At 35.5% G+C, this 17,894-nt stretch overlaps 7 protein-coding genes across 7 annotated transcripts; 3 read left to right on the forward strand and 4 right to left on the reverse strand.

Moving 5' to 3' along the window:
- Positions 1-168: 168 nt before the first annotated feature.
- Positions 169-1,741, forward strand: RO3G_15733 (uncharacterized protein; the record flags this gene model as incomplete). Its single annotated transcript, XM_067670317.1, has 2 exons — positions 169-908; positions 955-1,741. 2 exons carry the CDS (start codon positions 169-171, stop codon positions 1,739-1,741), a joined length of 1,527 nt encoding a protein of 508 aa, XP_067526418.1.
- A 968-nt stretch (positions 1,742-2,709) lies between these two features.
- RO3G_15734 (uncharacterized protein) lies at positions 2,710-4,356 on the forward strand (the record flags this gene model as incomplete). Its single annotated transcript, XM_067670318.1, has 3 exons — positions 2,710-2,910; positions 2,963-3,899; positions 3,947-4,356. The coding sequence occupies 3 exons, from the start codon at positions 2,710-2,712 to the stop codon at positions 4,354-4,356; spliced, it is 1,548 nt and encodes a 515-aa protein (XP_067526419.1).
- A 367-nt stretch (positions 4,357-4,723) lies between these two features.
- Positions 4,724-6,095, reverse strand: RO3G_15735 (uncharacterized protein; the record flags this gene model as incomplete). The annotated part of the gene is made up of 3 exons (XM_067670319.1): positions 4,724-5,373; positions 5,446-5,862; positions 5,918-6,095. The coding sequence occupies 3 exons, from the start codon at positions 6,093-6,095 to the stop codon at positions 4,724-4,726; spliced, it is 1,245 nt and encodes a 414-aa protein (XP_067526420.1).
- Positions 6,096-6,245: 150 nt separating this feature from the next.
- On the reverse strand, positions 6,246-7,153 carry RO3G_15736 (uncharacterized protein; the record flags this gene model as incomplete). The annotated part of the gene is made up of 3 exons (XM_067670320.1): positions 6,246-6,919; positions 6,979-7,099; positions 7,139-7,153. 3 exons carry the CDS (start codon positions 7,151-7,153, stop codon positions 6,246-6,248), a joined length of 810 nt encoding a protein of 269 aa, XP_067526421.1.
- Positions 7,154-9,074: 1,921 nt separating this feature from the next.
- Positions 9,075-10,442, reverse strand: RO3G_15737 (uncharacterized protein; the record flags this gene model as incomplete). The annotated part of the gene is made up of 6 exons (XM_067670321.1): positions 9,075-9,458; positions 9,516-9,572; positions 9,729-9,771; positions 9,899-9,978; positions 10,043-10,073; positions 10,150-10,442. 6 exons carry the CDS (start codon positions 10,440-10,442, stop codon positions 9,075-9,077), a joined length of 888 nt encoding a protein of 295 aa, XP_067526422.1.
- Positions 10,443-10,809: 367 nt separating this feature from the next.
- RO3G_15738 (uncharacterized protein) lies at positions 10,810-12,288 on the reverse strand (the record flags this gene model as incomplete). The annotated part of the gene is made up of 4 exons (XM_067670322.1): positions 10,810-11,276; positions 11,337-11,439; positions 11,491-11,650; positions 11,696-12,288. The coding sequence occupies 4 exons, from the start codon at positions 12,286-12,288 to the stop codon at positions 10,810-10,812; spliced, it is 1,323 nt and encodes a 440-aa protein (XP_067526423.1).
- Positions 12,289-14,955: 2,667 nt separating this feature from the next.
- RO3G_15739 (uncharacterized protein) lies at positions 14,956-17,398 on the forward strand (the record flags this gene model as incomplete). Its single annotated transcript, XM_067670323.1, has 3 exons — positions 14,956-15,060; positions 15,208-16,940; positions 16,996-17,398. 3 exons carry the CDS (start codon positions 14,956-14,958, stop codon positions 17,396-17,398), a joined length of 2,241 nt encoding a protein of 746 aa, XP_067526424.1.
- Between the last annotated feature and the right edge of the window lie 496 nt (positions 17,399-17,894).

Raw genomic sequence — 17,894 nt, forward strand, 5'->3', positions numbered from 1 at the left:
TAAAAACCAATACAAAGGAGCAAATAAACAGTCTTAGCCACTCATATCTCACCCCTTATTTTAAATTAAGAAAAAAAAAAAAAAAAAAAAAAAAAAAAAAACCCCCAAAAAAACAAATCTTTTCTTTTTTTCCTTTTTTTAATTTTTATTATTATTATTATTATTAATATGACAATTATTGATACAGAAGATATTTCTCCTCCTGCCACTCCACCTACTCATAGTCCGATACCCCACAGACTTAGTATAGAATCGTGTTCACTTTTATCCTCATGTCATCCCAAGGACCATCTTGCTCACCTCATCAACTCTTTTCAACACTTTACACCCACACAAAAACAATTGTTTTTATATGAAATCATCAACCACTGTGATAATACACAGCTCACTTTTTTAAACAGTTTAATTGCCCCACGACTTAAAGTGGATTTCCTAAAAGAGTTACCACCTGAAATAGCACACCATATTCTTTCTTATATTGATAGTCCGGCCACACTGAGTCACGCAGCTCGTATCTCCAAATATTGGAACATGCTCATAAAGGATGAAGCTCTTTGGAAAATACTTTGTAAAAGACATCGTTATATTACAAATGAAGAAGACAAAGAAGGCTTTTCTTTTAGATCTCACTTCAAGCGTACCTATTCAATTCATCGTGCTTGGAGACAAGGAGGAAAAATAACAACGGTCGATGGTGGATTCTCTCATGGACTGGTGACCTCACTTCAATTTGATGAAAAATATACCGTAGTAGGATGTGATAACCATAGGATCGAAGTATTTGATACCAATTCTGGTAAAAAGATTAAAACTTTGGAAGGGCATGAAGGTGGTGTATGGGCATTACAATTTAAAGGTGGAGAAGAACAAGACCCGGAGCGTGTCTTACTGTCTGGTGGATGTGATAGGTAAATGAGATTAGATGATTGATGTAGACTGATAGAGTATTTATAGAGATGTGAGAGTATGGGATTTAAATCAAGGCAAATTGAAATATATACTTCGTGGACATACATCCACTGTGAGATGTTTAAAGATTAGAGATAAACAACTGGCAGTGACTGGATCAAGAGATACTACGCTAAGAGTATGGGATATTCAAAGAGGTGCTCTACTTCATACACTTGTTGGACATCAAGCCAGTGTGCGATGTGTTGATATTCATCAAGATATTGCAGTATCAGGTTCTTATGACTTCACAGCAAGAGTATGGGATTTGAAGACAGGTCGATGTAAACATGTCCTTATTGGACACACACTTCAGATATACACTATTGTTACCAATGGTACAATCATTGCTACAGGAGCTATGGATGCTCATATTCGAATTTGGTCAGCGGAAACAGGTGAATGTCTAGCTACCCTTCACGGACATACATCACTCGTCGGACAGCTACAGTTATCAGGTACAACTCTGGTGAGCGGAGGAGCAGATGGATGTCTAAGAGTGTGGGATATGGAAACATTTGAATGTAAACAGCAATTCTCTGCTCACGATAATTCAATTACCTGTCTTCAATTTGATGATCAACATATACTCAGTGCGGCCAATGATGGCAAAGTGAAATTGTGGGATATTAAACGTGGTAGACTCATCAGAAATTTTACTCAGCCAAGTAAAATCGTATGGAAAATTCAATTTAATCAAACAAAGGCAGTTGTACTCATGCAAAGGAAAAGAACGGACGATGAAAGTCAGGGGAGAACTGTGATGGAAATTCATGATTTTGATTTGTTGTAATAAAAATGAAAGAACCAGAAAATTCTTTTAAAATTCCGCACTATTTCTTGTAGTACTTTTCTCCCTCTCTCCCCTCCCTCCCTCTCTCTCTCTCTCTCCTTTACTGTCAATATCAAAAATGCAAGTCTCACCACTTTTGACTCCATTGAATTTTAATACAAGAAAGAGAGCGAGATCAATTGAAGACTATGAAACTCATTATTTTAAGAAGAGGTTGATATCTTGTCTTTCTTCTATTATGCAAGACAGTAGGTTTTTTATGTTATTCTCTATTCTCTTTATTTATTTCTATAGTTTCTTCTTTAAATAATAGTAATAATAATATGAATATGGATGATATATTTATTGATGAAGATGATGATGTGAAGAAGGAAGAAAAAGAAGAATTTGAAATGAATAATACAACCAGTTCACGTATAAAGAATATTAATATCAATGGTTCAATCTTACCCATGGAACAAAGATCAGGAGAGAGTAAATGTCGTATTCCTTTATTTGTATTAAATGATAATTTGTAAGTAACATATCATCTAATCCTATTCAATACTAATTAGTAATAGGCATAATAACAATGAATTACCTCTAGTCTTGTATCAAAAAAATGATTGGTCATCAATTACCGAGTTGGAAGAAGACGATAGTAGTATCACAAGTAATGATCCTATGGATTTAGACTAATTTGTATATTCAAAAGCCACGTATAACCAAACTCACACCCACATCTACACATATAGCAACATCATATTTCATTTAAAGTTCAATTTCAAATAATAAACTCTGTTTATTGTCCCTTTTGATCATAATCTATCAGTGATATCAGGTACCATTTCAAATAGAGAAAGAAAAAAAAAAAAAACATTGGGGAAATTTTTTTTTATTTTCCGATAATAAAGAGTCGCGTATTTTCTTTTTTTGTTGTTTGTTTTGTTTGTTGTTGTTTCTCTCTTTTCACATTTTACATATAAAAAATGACCAACTCTGGTATTTTAAGTCCTTCCAAAGAAGTCACTGCAACCCAATCTTCACAAGACGTAGGTCTCATCTTTGTACGTGAGTACTATACCTTTTTAAACAAGAAGCCCAATAGACTTCATGCCTTTTACAGTAAAGATTCTCTTCTTGTAAGAGGTGATGAAGGCACTGTGACTGAAACTGCAAGAGGTCAAGAGGTAACCAAGGAGGATGAAAAGAGAAAGTGCAAAGCTAATCTATTCATTATAGGAAATTCGTAAAAAGATTGAAGAATGCAATTTTGAAGATTGTAAAGTACTAGTCACTCAAGTAGATAGTCAATTATCTGCCAATGACGGTATTCTCATTCATGTATTGGGTGAAATGTGCAACCAAAACGGTCCTTCTCAAAAATTCAGTCAGACCTTCTTTTTGGCAACTCAACCCAATGGATACTATGTATTGAATGATATGTTTCGATTCCTGAAGGATGAGGTTGAAATTGATTATTATACATGTGAAGAAGAGAAGCACACGCCAACCCCAACCAACCCTTCCACTGAAGAGATGCCTGAAGAGGTTAAAGTAGAAGAAAAGAAAGAAGAGCCAGTAAAGAAGGAGATCAAGAAGGAGGAGGAACCCGTGAAGAAAAAGGAAGAAGAGCCTATAAACAAAAAGGAAGAACCTGTGGAAGAAGTAAAGAAAGGGGAAGTGAAAAAGATGGAGGAAAAGAAACAGGAAGTTAAAAAACCTGAGGTTGTTTCTACTGCGGAATCTGTTTCTGCCCCCGTCATTGCTTCACCTATCCCTTCTAAGGCATCTGTAAAAGAGGAGCAGCACGAAGAAAAGAAGAAGAAATTTGAATCAAAACAACCCAATAAACAGTCTCAGCAGAAACATGAATCAAATAAAATGACTGCAAAGACCTGGGCCAATTTGACTGCTGCTGCGGCTACTTCCAATGGTTTCACTACTATTCCTGCTACTACCACTACTGCCACTGCTGCCACTGCTGCCACTGCTGCCACTGCTGCCCCTACCGCTCCTACTACTCCAGCTCCCGCTCCTACTCCTACCCCCGCTCCTGCTGAAGTGTCTGTACCTGTTACCCCTGCAGCTGAACCACCTGTTACCAATAGTACTGAAAAACCAGTTCAACCACAACAGCAAACACATCAACACAAGAATCAAGTTCCTCGTAACAAAGGTATTTTATATATATACATATAAAGTCTATTCCTAACCTGTATTTAGATTCAATCACTCAAATTTTCGTCAAGCAAGTGTATGAAGGAATCAATGAAGATCAGCTTAGGGAGGCCTTTACAAAAATTGGTGCTGTGAAACATATCAATATTTCTAGACCTAGAAACTGCGCCTTTATTGAATTTGCTTCATCTGAATCTGTTCCAAAGGCTTTGGCTCTTCATAAAATACCTCTTTCAAATGGAAGTACAGTGCTTGCAGAAGAACGTCGATTCACAAACAGTAATCAATCAGGCAATCGCTATAACAACCAAGGAAGAAACCAAAATTATAATAACGCGAATAATAACTTTGAACGTAGACCCAATAACCATCGCCGTCAAGGACAAAATACGCGTAACAATAATAACAATACAGGAAAAGGCAGAGGAACAACTGTTAATAATAATCAAAAATAATTAAAGAAGAGAGAAGAGAAGAGAGGTTTTTTTTTTCCAAATGTATAAATGTGCTTTTTTTACCCTTTTCTTCCCTTTTATATATAAAAAAAAGAATCTTTTTTTAGATTGTATAATAAAGCAAATAATAGTTTTAAAATAAGAAAAGTAGATTTATAAAGTAGACATTTCTGTATCTTTTTGATCCATTTTTTCTGCCATCATGGCCACAATAGCTGCACCAACAATACGTGAATGTTGTACTATGCCAACAGATAACCTTGATGCTATATCTTCTGATATTAAATTTTTAATTGCTTCACATACGCGTGGATGAAACAGTGGGTAGTCTTTATAAACATCACCACTAATAGCTATTAATTGAATGTTAACCTATAGTTATAAACCGTACTGTTCGTTTACCGATAGTGAGTCCTTTGTCTTTATCAAATCCAACACCGTGTTCTACTGTGTATTTCACAACACTAGCAATGCCAGCACCAAGCAACAAGGCAGCCCGATGGCCCACCCATTCACACACTCTTTTCACAATCTTTCTGTCTCTTAGTGTTGTCTCTCCCACTCGACACATCTCCTCAAGCACAACCCTGGTATCTTCTAAATCACCTTGATCTACTTCACAAACATACATGTAACTCGTATCAAATTGATAAGGTATCGACAGCAGACATCCTTCTTCTTCATCGTCTTGTTCTTCTACATTGATCTCAAACGACAGCACCTTTTGCTCCATCAAATAAAGAATGACCTGACGAACAATTTCACCCAAATACATGCCGGTGGTCATTTTTTCAAAATAATGAATACCTGGATTATTGGATTGTGCGTCCAGGAGAAGATCGAATTCTGAAATGGGTAAATGCTTTGCACCAAAGCTACACCATTCTGTATTGATAATCATGTCATCTTTTTCCATATTGAATTGTTTGATGTTTTTCATCTTGTCATAGTAGGCGCAGTTTGTGCCAGCACTGTGAATAACGCCAATCCGTGTGGAAGGATGCTGATAGGCATGAGCTAATAAGGTACATACCCCATCTAGCTTGAATTGTTAATTACATCACTTGTAGTCAAACGGCCATCACTCACCATTGGCAATAGCTACAATTTTGATAGCCAGTCCTTTATCCTTTAAGCGTCTATCAAATAAATCAACCGCATCACATCCGATCGCATTAGGAAAATCAAAACCGTGCTCCAGACCAATGATGATACCACGATCAAGTGATGTCTGTAGAACGGCAAATCCAAGGCTGATGGCCATCGAATAAGTTTCGTGTGGGTTAGCACCGACCCTTTGTTGAAAATCAGCTACACAGTCTGCGACATAATCGATCAATACCACCACATCTTCACCAGCTGTCAAATTGTCGGGTATTTCATATTGATATTGATTGATAGCCAGTTTTCCTCCTTCCCCTTTGAGTTTCACTTGACAGACATAGATATCAACTCCACTTATCTCTAAGGCTAAATAAGTGCCTTGTTCGTAACCAGTTGGGTAACCTAACGTATAAGGATTGAGCTCAAGTTTATATTGAATGGAGGTCTAAATGTGTACCAACAACATAGGACGGAATCATTTTTAATTCGCTCGTCTTATAGTTGCCCATGGACCTGTCAATGTTCAATCCTGCCCTCATTTCCTCATTGATGCCCACAACAAGATAATTGAGTTGTTCCTCAGTCACTTGAAAAGCCTTTTCAACCTTGTATAAAATCTCTTCTCTGGTAGTCATGTATTCAATAAATAAATAAAAAAAAGAAAAAAAGAAAAAATGTGTGCAAACATAAAGTTACATTTGTCCTAAAAAGGATAATTTATGTGTCACTGAGGATAAGTATGCTGGTTTTTTTATGCATTTTATTGTTATTTTCAGTGTAGTTTGTTATTTCAATTCCATTGTGTGAAGCATGTCGACCAAATCAGCATAAGGACTACTGCTATGCGTAGCATCATTTTGGTTTTCTTTACTGTACGATGCGTACAAGACATCGGTATCGTTTGTTTTATGCTGTGAAATGGGAAATGTGTTTGTTTGCTTTTTAGGAGACTCTATAGGTGAAGCAAAGACATTCATGAGATGCATTAATTCTTTTTTACTCTGAATTGGATCTAGTGTAGGCTTTATTGTATAAAAAGTCTGATGATTGCTTTGTAAGGATGAGCTGTAATCTTCCGAAGGCGAACGATGTGTATTGAAATCAATTGGATCTGAAAGTAATCGTTGGTGATGATGAGGATCTTCTTGCTGAGTTGAAAATATACACCTTGGAGACCAAAACTGTGCATTCACTTTTTCTTGTTGCTTTGTACAGACGGTATGGTGGTCATCATCACCATCAATATAAGAATCTGGCGTCAATGCTAAATGAGGATTCGGTGATAACTGATCTAATTTGGGATAAAGCCCATCCATATTGCTGTTTATCAAGACATTAGGATAATCGTTGGCCTGAACATTTTCAGACAATTGCTCTAGCCAATCCTGTAATACTTGAGCAGGTTCTAAATCTGTGTGTAATTCCCAATTCAAAATATCATCACTGCATTCAACCCTTTCTAATAATGTGCATGTATAAGCTTTCTTTTTTACTTTTAGACGTATTTTTTCTTTTTACCTAGAGTATTATAATTATTCTTTTCTGCTTCGTTTTCTAAAGATTTCTTGTGTACCGAATGATCGAGACTAAGGAAAGACAAATCGGAGGTTATTGATCCTAAAAGGAAGGGAAATGGGTTCTTAACCACACATAGACATTCATTTTAAAGGTATTTTACCTCGACTTGATACATTTGAAAATGATTCGCTGTTTTCATTGGCTTTTATCTTTCTTCTTCCTTTTCGAATCGCTTTGTATCCCGGTTGCCTGCTAAGCAGCGATGCTAAGCGTAGATAAAAACAGTTGGATTATACATATAATATATGGACATAAGACTATTATTACATTGATGCTCCTTGGTATGAATCTTTTCATGTTTTTTCAAGTCTTGAGGTCTTTTGAATCCTTTATTACAAGTCTATATGTACATTATTATGTTAGTTTTGGCCTCCAACCTCTTTTAAAGCATTTTTTACAGAGCACAAGTAAGCTAAGACAAGAAATAAGTATAAAACTATTATGGTTTGAATCACTTTTTTTACGTTTCAAGTTCAAGTGAACTTTAATATGGCTGGCAAGGTGGTCCCGTTTAGCAGCTACTACATTACAATTATTCCAGTGGCATGTTAAACATAAGTTGTTGGTAGATCTTCTTCCGATGTGCTCATTAGATAAATGGTCGTATAGTTCTTTAGCTGTTTTGAAGAGTTTTTTGCAATTCGTCCATCGACAAGAAAAGCTATTATTCTCTGACATGAAGAAAGAAAAGAAAGTGTGCCCTGATATCATATGAATCCCCGACAGACGCATTATCATCAGGAAAAATGAACCCGGTTATCCGAGGCTACTCTTTTCGTGCCAAGAAGAGAAAGAGCGATCTTGAGGTCTTTGTAACAGGTTTGGCAGCTGTTTGTAGCCAAAAAAAAAAAAAAAAAAAAAAAAAAAAAAAAAAAAAGAATTTGTTTATTTTATTAAAAATAGATGCAAATTATAAAAAGTGAGAGGACTCACTGTTTAGTTTGTCATCCAAACAACTTTACAGAAGTCTGTTGCTCTAAAGGAAATGCTTGATCCATTAAGGAAATTAAGATATCAGCTACATAATCTATCAAATAATGCAAGCTGGTTATACTGATTAATTAAATGTGTATGTAAAAAAGGGAGGAATTAGTCTTCAGCTTGAAACACACATATACAGATAATTCGCTCTTCGATTGAAGAAGGAAATATGTATCGACATCGAAAAGACTGGATACGCAAGGTGCATTTCAGATATGAGCATACAAGGGTACTTTATAAATTGCTCTTGCTTTAGATTTATTACTTGCTATCTAAAAGTAGTTTTATTATCATGGGAAGATATTTACTCATGAAATAATAAATTCTTTAACAGATCCTTTCTCCTGTTTGCATTAATAAAGAAATATATTCATTTTGAACTTGATACTCTTTTAAAGTTTTATTTCTTTATTATCTAATCTTCAAACGAATATGATGTCTTGTAGAAAGTATGTTCTTTTATTAACAATTATTTTTGGTATAAAAAAGAAGACAGGTATGCGCATACAATTAAAGAAAAGTTAATTTTCTTTCTTGTAATTGATAGTAGCTGTGTTTTGAATAAACTTTATAAACCTTTCACCATATGTCACTGGTTTTATAGCTGAAATGGTGTCCTTATTTTGTGTAAAGCTCTTGAAAAAATGTTCTGCTCTCTTTAACAGACTGTATCTTGTTAAAATATCAATCACACCCAAATAATACACTTTGTCGGTTGACTGGTTGTTTTCATCTGTTGATATAAATCCTCCCTCTTCTGAATAAAACATACAGTATTTTCGCCTAGAAAAAAAGCGATAAATAAAAGCATCTACCAATTTTTTTTTTTTACTTTGTCTTACTCATCAAAAAGCGTTTCTGGTAGTAAAGAAGAGTCCAGTTGAACAGGGTTTGATAATTTGATGGCCTTTCTGACGATATCTGCTTTACTTTCTCTCCTATTTCTCGATAGTTTTCTCTCCACTTCCTTTGTATGTGGTTGAACAAAGCGCAGGTTACTATCTCTAATATTTTCAGTGTTTCCTCTAACGATGTCATGTATGCCAATCAATAAACTATAGTCCATGATATCTAGTCTTGACAGTAACTGTAATATATCTTAGTGTCTGAAAGAAAGTATACATGATTGCTTCTACCTGAACATCTTTGTATAATTGATCTAAAAATAATGAAACTTTCTGAGGTCCAAGTTCAAGTCTTTTCTTTTTATTGACCCAATTCAAATCCTTTAATACCGCATGAGGGTTTTTGCGAAGATCTTCGTCTGTCGTGATACGTCCATAAGTTGAGCCCTTCAAGTCATACGTTTCATGTACATCCTTGTTACTAGGAAGTACATTTCCCATGACTACAAAATGAATTTTACTTCCATGGGGTAATTTTATACGATGTAGACCATAAAATCGACACAACAACGTATGAGGATTTTCACAGACATGCTTTATTCAGGATTTCAATTGATCAAGTCTACCCCTTTTTTTAAAATTTCCTCTTACCTCATAGTAATCCTTTAGTATTTTTCGCATAAACTTATGCTCCGTATGATGTATTGTCTTTATAATAAATCGGTAATCGCGAGAATAATAAAAGAAGCTTCCACTCTTCCCTGGTGACCCCAGTTCACTCAGGATGTATTTGTTTGTAAGTGACATCTATTCATTACATGGAAATATAAGCTACAAGTAGTGTCACCATCATCTTTCTCTTACCATATAATCAGCAGCATCAATGTGGAATTTCTCTCTTAAATATCTAAATACCCAAGGTGCATAATCTTTAAATTTGAAATCATACTTTACTCCAGGAGTTAATTCATTTCCAGTGCTTGATCATAGAAAGTAAGGCTTCTACATGGTTCATTCATTCTTTTTGCACTTACACATCAAATACTAGTTTATGTGCCGCAGTGAAATCATCATCATTTAGTTCCTTACGCATTTTTGCAGATACTCGACCCACCTAAAATAGAGAAATATGTGAGCAGCACATTCTTTAAATACTCACAAGTCTTCTCTCAACTTACAGCAATTCGAATACCAGTCAGCATGTCATACCTTTTTTTTTGTATAGTTTTAGTGTGTGAATAATGATAAAAAAAAATATCCTCGTTTTTTTTTATGAAACACTTACATCAATTGATAATTCCGGTGCCCCTCAGCAACACGAGTACCAATTAATACCTTATCATCATCCTCATCATCTTCATCATACTGATTTTGCATTTTTCTAGAGGCACGACGTGCTGCACGTCGTGCAGTGATTTCAGCCTCCAAGACTGCTTGGTCTTCGGGTCCTAATTCACCAAGATCAGGCGTTAATGTATGTCGATGCCGTGATAATGTAGGCGTTGAGAAAGCTCGTTTTGTCTGAACTATAAAAGGAGGTGCAGGATCCAAAGGAAATGGCGCAATGTCTTCAGACATTCTTCTTGTAAAAGTGTCAAAAGGTGCGTCAAATGCTGAGTTTGTAAACAAGGTAAAGTCTTTTTCTGCGTTTCTGTTTTTTGAGTCATGTATGCCTCTACTAGAGCGAAGAGACTGAGTAGCTGGCATTCTTGGTAGAGAATAGAAAGTCTATTAAGAAGAAAAAGAAAAAAGAATGGTTATTTAGGAGGAAAACGAGTATAAAAATAAAAAATAAAAATAAAAAACAATAGAGTCGGAGATCATGCGCACTGCTTTTTTGAGTTATGTGTCAGATTGCATAAAAGCAAAACATCTATCCTTGCATTGTCCCAATAAAAATAATTTACTATAAGGCTAACAAATATTTTCATAATCGATTTATTATTTACACCCAATCAGTAATGTCTTTTGAGTCCCAACTGCTCGTCTTGTAACTAACAATCAGTCTGTCATCTTTGTTGATATTAATCATTCCTTTAGCGTGATAGCTAGTTTCTCCTCGTATCAACTTTTCAGCTTTCACGCGAGAAATACGATAGCTTTGTCCAAGCTTTAAACGCTCTAGTAGACTCTCTTGATTGGATTCTGCCCATTCTGTTGTCTTCTTCTCATAATCTAAAACGTTTTTCCAATACGATTTTACATCAGCATCATCAGCAGGAATGGATATACGTCCAGGTCTGGGTGGTTCACTCACGGTACGTTCATCGAATGAAGGTTTGCTTGCATCTCCTGTGATAAGAGAAGGTAAGCTGTCTTCCGGAATATGATTTTGAAGGTCTTGTACGGATTTTGTAAAAATGATCTTGCTTGCAACTACAGGATCCAATAAAGGAGTGATTAAATTCCAGACTATTGAAAAAGAAGGAGAGGATTAGGAGAAGGGTCCAAGATAAACAAACATTTATTTACTAGTGGAGAAAACCCATGGAGCTTTGTGAACGCATGCAAGTCCTAAACTTTCTGGATAATAAGCTTGGAAACACTCTGCCAAGAACTTGACAGCATCAAGGTCCTATGTCCTTCTTTTTTAGTTGTCACCATTTAAATTTACACATAAACTTACCATATTTGCCATTGTAAAGTTTTCCAAGTTAAAGACGATACATACAGTTTCCATAGGATAATCACATATAATTCTAGCTGTTTCCATGATGTATATTGTCAAAAGTTTGATGGTTTCAATTGGCTGATCTTCCTTATGGTAAACCTGAACATTTATAAAACTAAATCATATAAGTTAAAGGAATCCTCTTGTACTCTCTACTCACCAAATACCACGATCGTTTTTATCAGGGCCCCCAAGCGTCACCATTTTACGACCCAAAAGTTCTTTAAAAGATGTTCCCAACCCACTCTTGGAGCGTTCTAACTCCTCGATAAGTCCAGTTTCACCCAGGGCAACAATATCATTCGTTCTCATATCAATTCGCCAACGAAGAGTATTTGCCAACATGTTGAAGGAGGCATCCAGATCCCATTTACGAGCACGCAAAAATCTCAACAATGTTGAATCAGGATTATCTGTAGCTACCAAGCCCCAAAAGGCTTGGTGAAGCAATGAACCTGGTATTAAAGGTAGTGCTTTATCTAATGATAAATTTCTCCAACGAGGATCTGATGTGGTTCCCAAAAAGTATTCCTTTTCTTTTTCCTCTTTCTTTCCGAATCCAAATAAACCTCCTGTCTTCTTTTTTGTGGGTTCTTGTTCCAGCTGTACTGTTTCGCCCTGCTGTTGAAATAAAGCAAGAACGCGCAACCAAAGCTTTTTGAGTTTATCAAGTTGCTCTTCATTCAAAGCACCTGCGTGTCCCTCTTTACGATTTGCAAGAGACAGTTCTTTTGGATAGATGACCTGAGACATTTCGGTTGCGTTAAAGAAAAAGAAAAAAAAAATAGATTGTTTCCCTTTTTTAAAATAAGGTATGACATTTCGTTGTACGAGAGTCACACAACGAAAAAGCGGATTTTTGTCATAGCAACATTCTTGAATAAACAAAACATTCTCTTGAATGCAAAAGCAAATACGTTGGTAAGCTTTTTTTTAATACATAGCTTGATCTTTACTGTTGCAATGGAATTTTTTTTGTCACTAAATGTTATTGAAATTTACGGAAAACCATAATAAACTAATAGTGATTTACTGGCAGCCTTAGAATGATTTTATTATATAAAGCAGTAAGAACAGATTACCGTGTAAAGCATGAGCGGCTTTTCACATACAAAAACAGTTGAAATTATAGTGGTTTCAACACTAATGTGCGGTTTTCTAAACTAGTTTTCAATTTAAGGATTGAGAAATCTCAATATAAGAAGTTTTTTTAAACCAACTTATGGCTTTTATTTTGAATAAAATTTCAAGTTAACTTAATAGTAAACATGAAAATGAGTTCACAGTTTTTCTATGAGGATGGTAAGGGACATATATACAGCAAACAGAAAAAATAGCAATGGATTGGGAAGATGATGTATATTCTTTTCTCCTAGACATATTAACAAACATAAGGCAATACTTAGCGTCTAAGAAACAAGGGAAATCTGTAGTTAACGAGACATAAGATGAAACAATGGAAGACATAACAACCGATGTAGAAGCAGCAAGATCCAAAAAACCTTATAACTTATATTGTAGTAAGCAATACTTCTACTTATTGAGTACAATAGAGTAAAGCACCTCAGCGCTGCAAACCCTGTTAGACTAGCTAGAGATATTAATGAGCATACCACCCAAGCGTGGGCACATCAACTTAAAGAGATTAAAGATTAGAATATTCTTAAAAAGCGGACAAATAACGCCAATAGAAAGAAGGAGCAATCTCAAGAGGAGCATAAAACTCACCTCATCAATTGCTACAATACGTTGTTTATTTATGAGTGTTGTATTCTGAAGTAGTATGCATGGACGATGTTCGCTTCCTGGCCACTACTTGGAATTAGTTGATGCTTTCTAATTTAGTAGGAGACTATAATACCTGCGGAAAGAACCATGAGCTAAATAGACTGCAAAAGTAAGACTCAGTTAATTTAAAATCTATAAATCTTTAGTACTTTGGCTAATACTTCAGTCAGAGCCTTTGATGATTTAGCTAAATCAAGTAAATTTTCTCATAAAGCATAATTCTTTCAAAATATCTCTCAAATTTAGCCAAAATACTATAAAACGCTTTAATATATAGACCTTACAAGAATGTATTATCAGAAAATTATTTCCTTTTACCACGACTAAGCTCTAACAATATTGGCCTCGTAGTATACTTCTTTTTCCCTTTAGAAAAAGAATAGATATAAGCGTTTATTTCTTTAAAAGAAGCTTGATTTGAGCCGTTTTCCATATTTTTAATCTAGGAAATTCTTGATCTCTAACTCTACGCTTCTAGTAAGATTTGAAGTTTTCATGATCAAAATCAATTGCTTTTGTATAGCTTTTTTTTTAAATCAGATAAATTATCCTAAGAAAAAAAATGCTAACAGCAGACTTTGCTATCTAATATTTTGATAAAATGAAACTTGACAATTTTATTTTAAAACCAGTGATGTTAGTTTAAAATAGAAGTCAAGATAACTATCGATATTCAAAGATAAATATCTTTTTCAGCATAGAGCTACATTATCCATAATGCTATTATATACCAATAGCAGTGCCATCTTTTCACTCCACTCTCCCGAATGCCGTTGTTTTATCTTTTTCATGTTTATTTTGTTTGCTTACAAGACATATGCAAAGTGTATTTTATTTCACAGTGTATCTCGGACTTTGAACTATTTTTGAGAAGCACATTTCTTCACCCTTGGCATTGAAGACCAAAAAAGAACAATTTGAGATTACAATTCACTTTTAAAAATTGATTTTTTGCTCAAAAGTTGCTTTTTTACCTCTCTAGTTCTTATCTCGTTTATACCAAAGTATTCGTGATTATTTATTTAGGATGAAGTCATATAAAACGTGCTATATCATTAAATTCTTTCATAAAAACCACTTTTAAACTCATTAGGATTTGAATTGATAACAACCATTTCAAGCTTAATTGAACTCGATGTTTGTAGATGGGGATAAAAAGCGTCCATCAGTAGAATTATTTGTAGTCAGGATTATATAAAGTTGTCGTAATACAAAGGATAAACTGAGCCATGTTATTTTCACCGTCAATAGTTGATTTGTTACTGATAGATATCCAATAACCTGTATAGAATGGGATGATTTAAATGTTATAAAATGTATGTAAATAATTGGTTCAGAAATGCTAACCCATCCATTTACTTGCACAGCATCCTTTTGTTGATTTGGTTACATATGTTATTAATCCAACAAACGCTGTAACATTTGTATAGATTAAGCTTGTCAATGTTGATTTCATGTCTAATAAAAAAGGTTAGAAGGGGTTTGATAAGTTCATTATCCGCAATTCTGATTCCCTAAATTTAGGCATAAAGTTGAAATCAAGCCAATCTAAGCTTCAAATGACGTATAGCTTTAAAGCATGATCTTGCTTGCTTTTTTACTTACTTTCTTCTTTTCTAATTTCATTTTATAATGTCAAACTTACCAATCATTGAAATTGAACACGATGTTCACGCGCCTGCTTCTACATATTATACAACAGGGGACAATGCAAGACACCGAACAAGAACCCATACTGTAAATACTTTTTTTGATGCATAAATCTTATTATTTCTCATAATTTCATTATAGAGAAGTCATCAATTAGGTGCCACGCAAATGCAAGGCCTTGAAGGAGCTCGAAAAAGACGCGCTTCACACGGTAAGTAAATCAGCAATAAATAGGGTAATCTTGATCCTAACAACTTGAATTCAGATGACAAAAGTAAAGCACGTCGATTCTTGATTGACGTTGAAGAAACGCAGCGTAAAATTCTAGAACAAGAGGACACCGATGGTGATTTTCAAATCACCATCAATGACCTGGGCCCCAAAACAATGTCTTTAGGTACGGCTGATTCTGGTGGTTACCGAAAGATTGATATCAGAGGCACCTATATGTTATCAAACTTGCTTCAAGAGCTTGCGCTCGCTCATGACTACGGAAGAAAGCATATCGTACTGGATGAAGCTAGACTGAACGAAAATCCTGTAGATCGCTTATCTCGCATGATCCGACATAACTTCTGGGACGGTTTGACTCGTCGTATTGATGCTGATTCTATCGAAGTAATATGCCCAGACCCCAAAAACAGGTCCATTAACAAACATCCAATCATCTATGTTCCTTGCGACGATCATGAGGCTTATGCCTTTTACAAGGAAGTCTCGGAGTCTCGCCAACATTTAAATTTGGTGGTAGAATATTTACCTAGAGAAATTACAGCAGATTATGTCAAGAGTATTAATGATCGTCCTGGTTTACTTACCCTTGCTATGCGCAAAACAAAAGATGAAAATGGCAGGGATACATACGTGGGTGAGCCCTTCATTGTTCCTGGTGGCCGCTTTAACGAAATGTATGGTTGGGACTCTTACTTTTCAGCCTTGGGCTTACTAGAAGATGGCCGGGTGGAGATCGTTCGTAGTATGGTTGAAAATTTTGCTTATCAAATCAAACATTACGGTAAAATATTGAACGCAAACCGATCCTATTACCTAGCTCGATCTCAGCCACCCTTTTTAACCGATATGGCACTGAAGGTGTACGAAAAGCTTTCTCCAGAGAAGGAAGAAGAAAACAAAGATTGGCTAAGACGTATCTTCAAGTCAGCAATAAAGGAGTACTGGGAAGTCTGGATGTGTGAACCACGTTTGGATAAAAAAACAATGCTTTCACGGTATCGTCCCGATGGTTCAGGTATTCCACCAGAAACCGAAGCATCTCATTTTGTTCACATCTTGGAGCCTTTTGCTGAAAAACATAACGTCAGTTTGGATGAATTCATTGATAAATATAATAGCGGTGCTATTAAAGAACCGGAGCTGGATGAATACTTCTTACATGACCGTGCAGTAAGAGAATCTGGGCATGATACTTCATATAGATTTGATAGAGTATGTGCTAATTTAGCAACAATTGATTTAAATACACTCTTGTACAAATACGAAATGGACATAGCTGATTCTATCAGGGATCATTTGGATGATAATCTGGAAGACTTTAATGGCGTTAAACAAAACGCACAAGAATGGCTAGAAAGAGCTAAGCAACGCAAAGAGCGAATAGATAAATATTTATGGAATGAAGAAGAATCTCTGTACTATGACTATGACACTATAATCGAAGAACAAACAGTATACGAGAGCGTTACTTCCTTTTATGCTCTTTGGGCTGGCTGTGCAAGCCAAGAACAAGCGCAAAAGATGGTGAAACATTCCCTTTCTAAATTTGAAGTTTTAGGTGGTTTAGTGTCTGGTACGGAGTCATCCCGTGGTGAGATTTCTTTAGAAAGACCTAATCGACAATGGGACTTCCCTTTTGGTTGGGCTCCTCATCAAATGATAGCATGGGCTGGCTTAGAAAAATATGGTATGATAGAAACTGCTCGTCGGCTTGCCTATCGTTGGCTGTATACGTAAGCTTAAACTGTGTTTTCTATATGTTGCTTTTTACTTACAAAAAAAATACAGGATCACAAAAGCCTTTGTTGATTTTAATGGGGTTGTCCCTGAAAAATTCGATGTTGTAAGTTTATCTCATAAAGTTGAAGTTGAATATGGAAATGTGGGCACAGACTTTAAATGTGTCCCAAGAGAAGGCTTTGGTTGGATGAATGCAGCATACCAAGTGGGTCTCAGTTATTTAACAACACACATGCGTCGTGCACTTGGTACTTGTACTTTGCCTGATTTACTATTTGAAAAGGCTATGATTCGTGAACACCGTATGCTGGGTATGACACGCGAAGAAGAAGAGGTGGCAGCTCTCCGCCGTCGTACGTCAACTATTGCCGCAAGAGCTTACACACGTAATGGAAGCATCAGCGCTGCTGTTACTCGCATTTCACTATCAGATGCACCACCCAAACAATAAGGCATTTTGTCTACGAAATATTAAATAAACATGCATATTTTGTTTCTACTATAGAATGTGTTCATTCTTAAGTCATTTTACAGAGGTCCTTTCAAAACCAGAAGCCCACTATAACGTCATAGCTTGCTAAAGGTCTGAGGACAAAAGAAAGTTCAATCTCAGCAAGTGTGCTGCTTGTGTAAAGCGTTACTCGCTCTTTTTAACTTCTCTTTCACTAAACGCAACATCCTTAACGTTTTCCCATCCATCCGTCTCTTTTATCACTCCAACACACAAATTTAAAGGTAAATGTCGTCTACTGTGGAAGCAACTGGCTGTAAATGCACAAATCCTCCGAAATTCGCAATCACTTGCCATTCTTCTTTTGCTTGATTCACGAAAATGTGTAATGAAAATTACAAGAAAAGAAAAGAGAAAAAAAAAAAACATCAGAAAGTCATCAATTTTAAGAAACAAAAAAAAGTTGATTCGAAGATGAGCTTTATATACTTTTTTG

This window comes from Rhizopus delemar, genomic scaffold (genome assembly GCF_000149305.1).
Source record: "Rhizopus delemar RA 99-880 supercont3.17 genomic scaffold, whole genome shotgun sequence".
Classification (NCBI taxonomy): domain Eukaryota; kingdom Fungi; phylum Mucoromycota; class Mucoromycetes; order Mucorales; family Rhizopodaceae; genus Rhizopus; species Rhizopus delemar.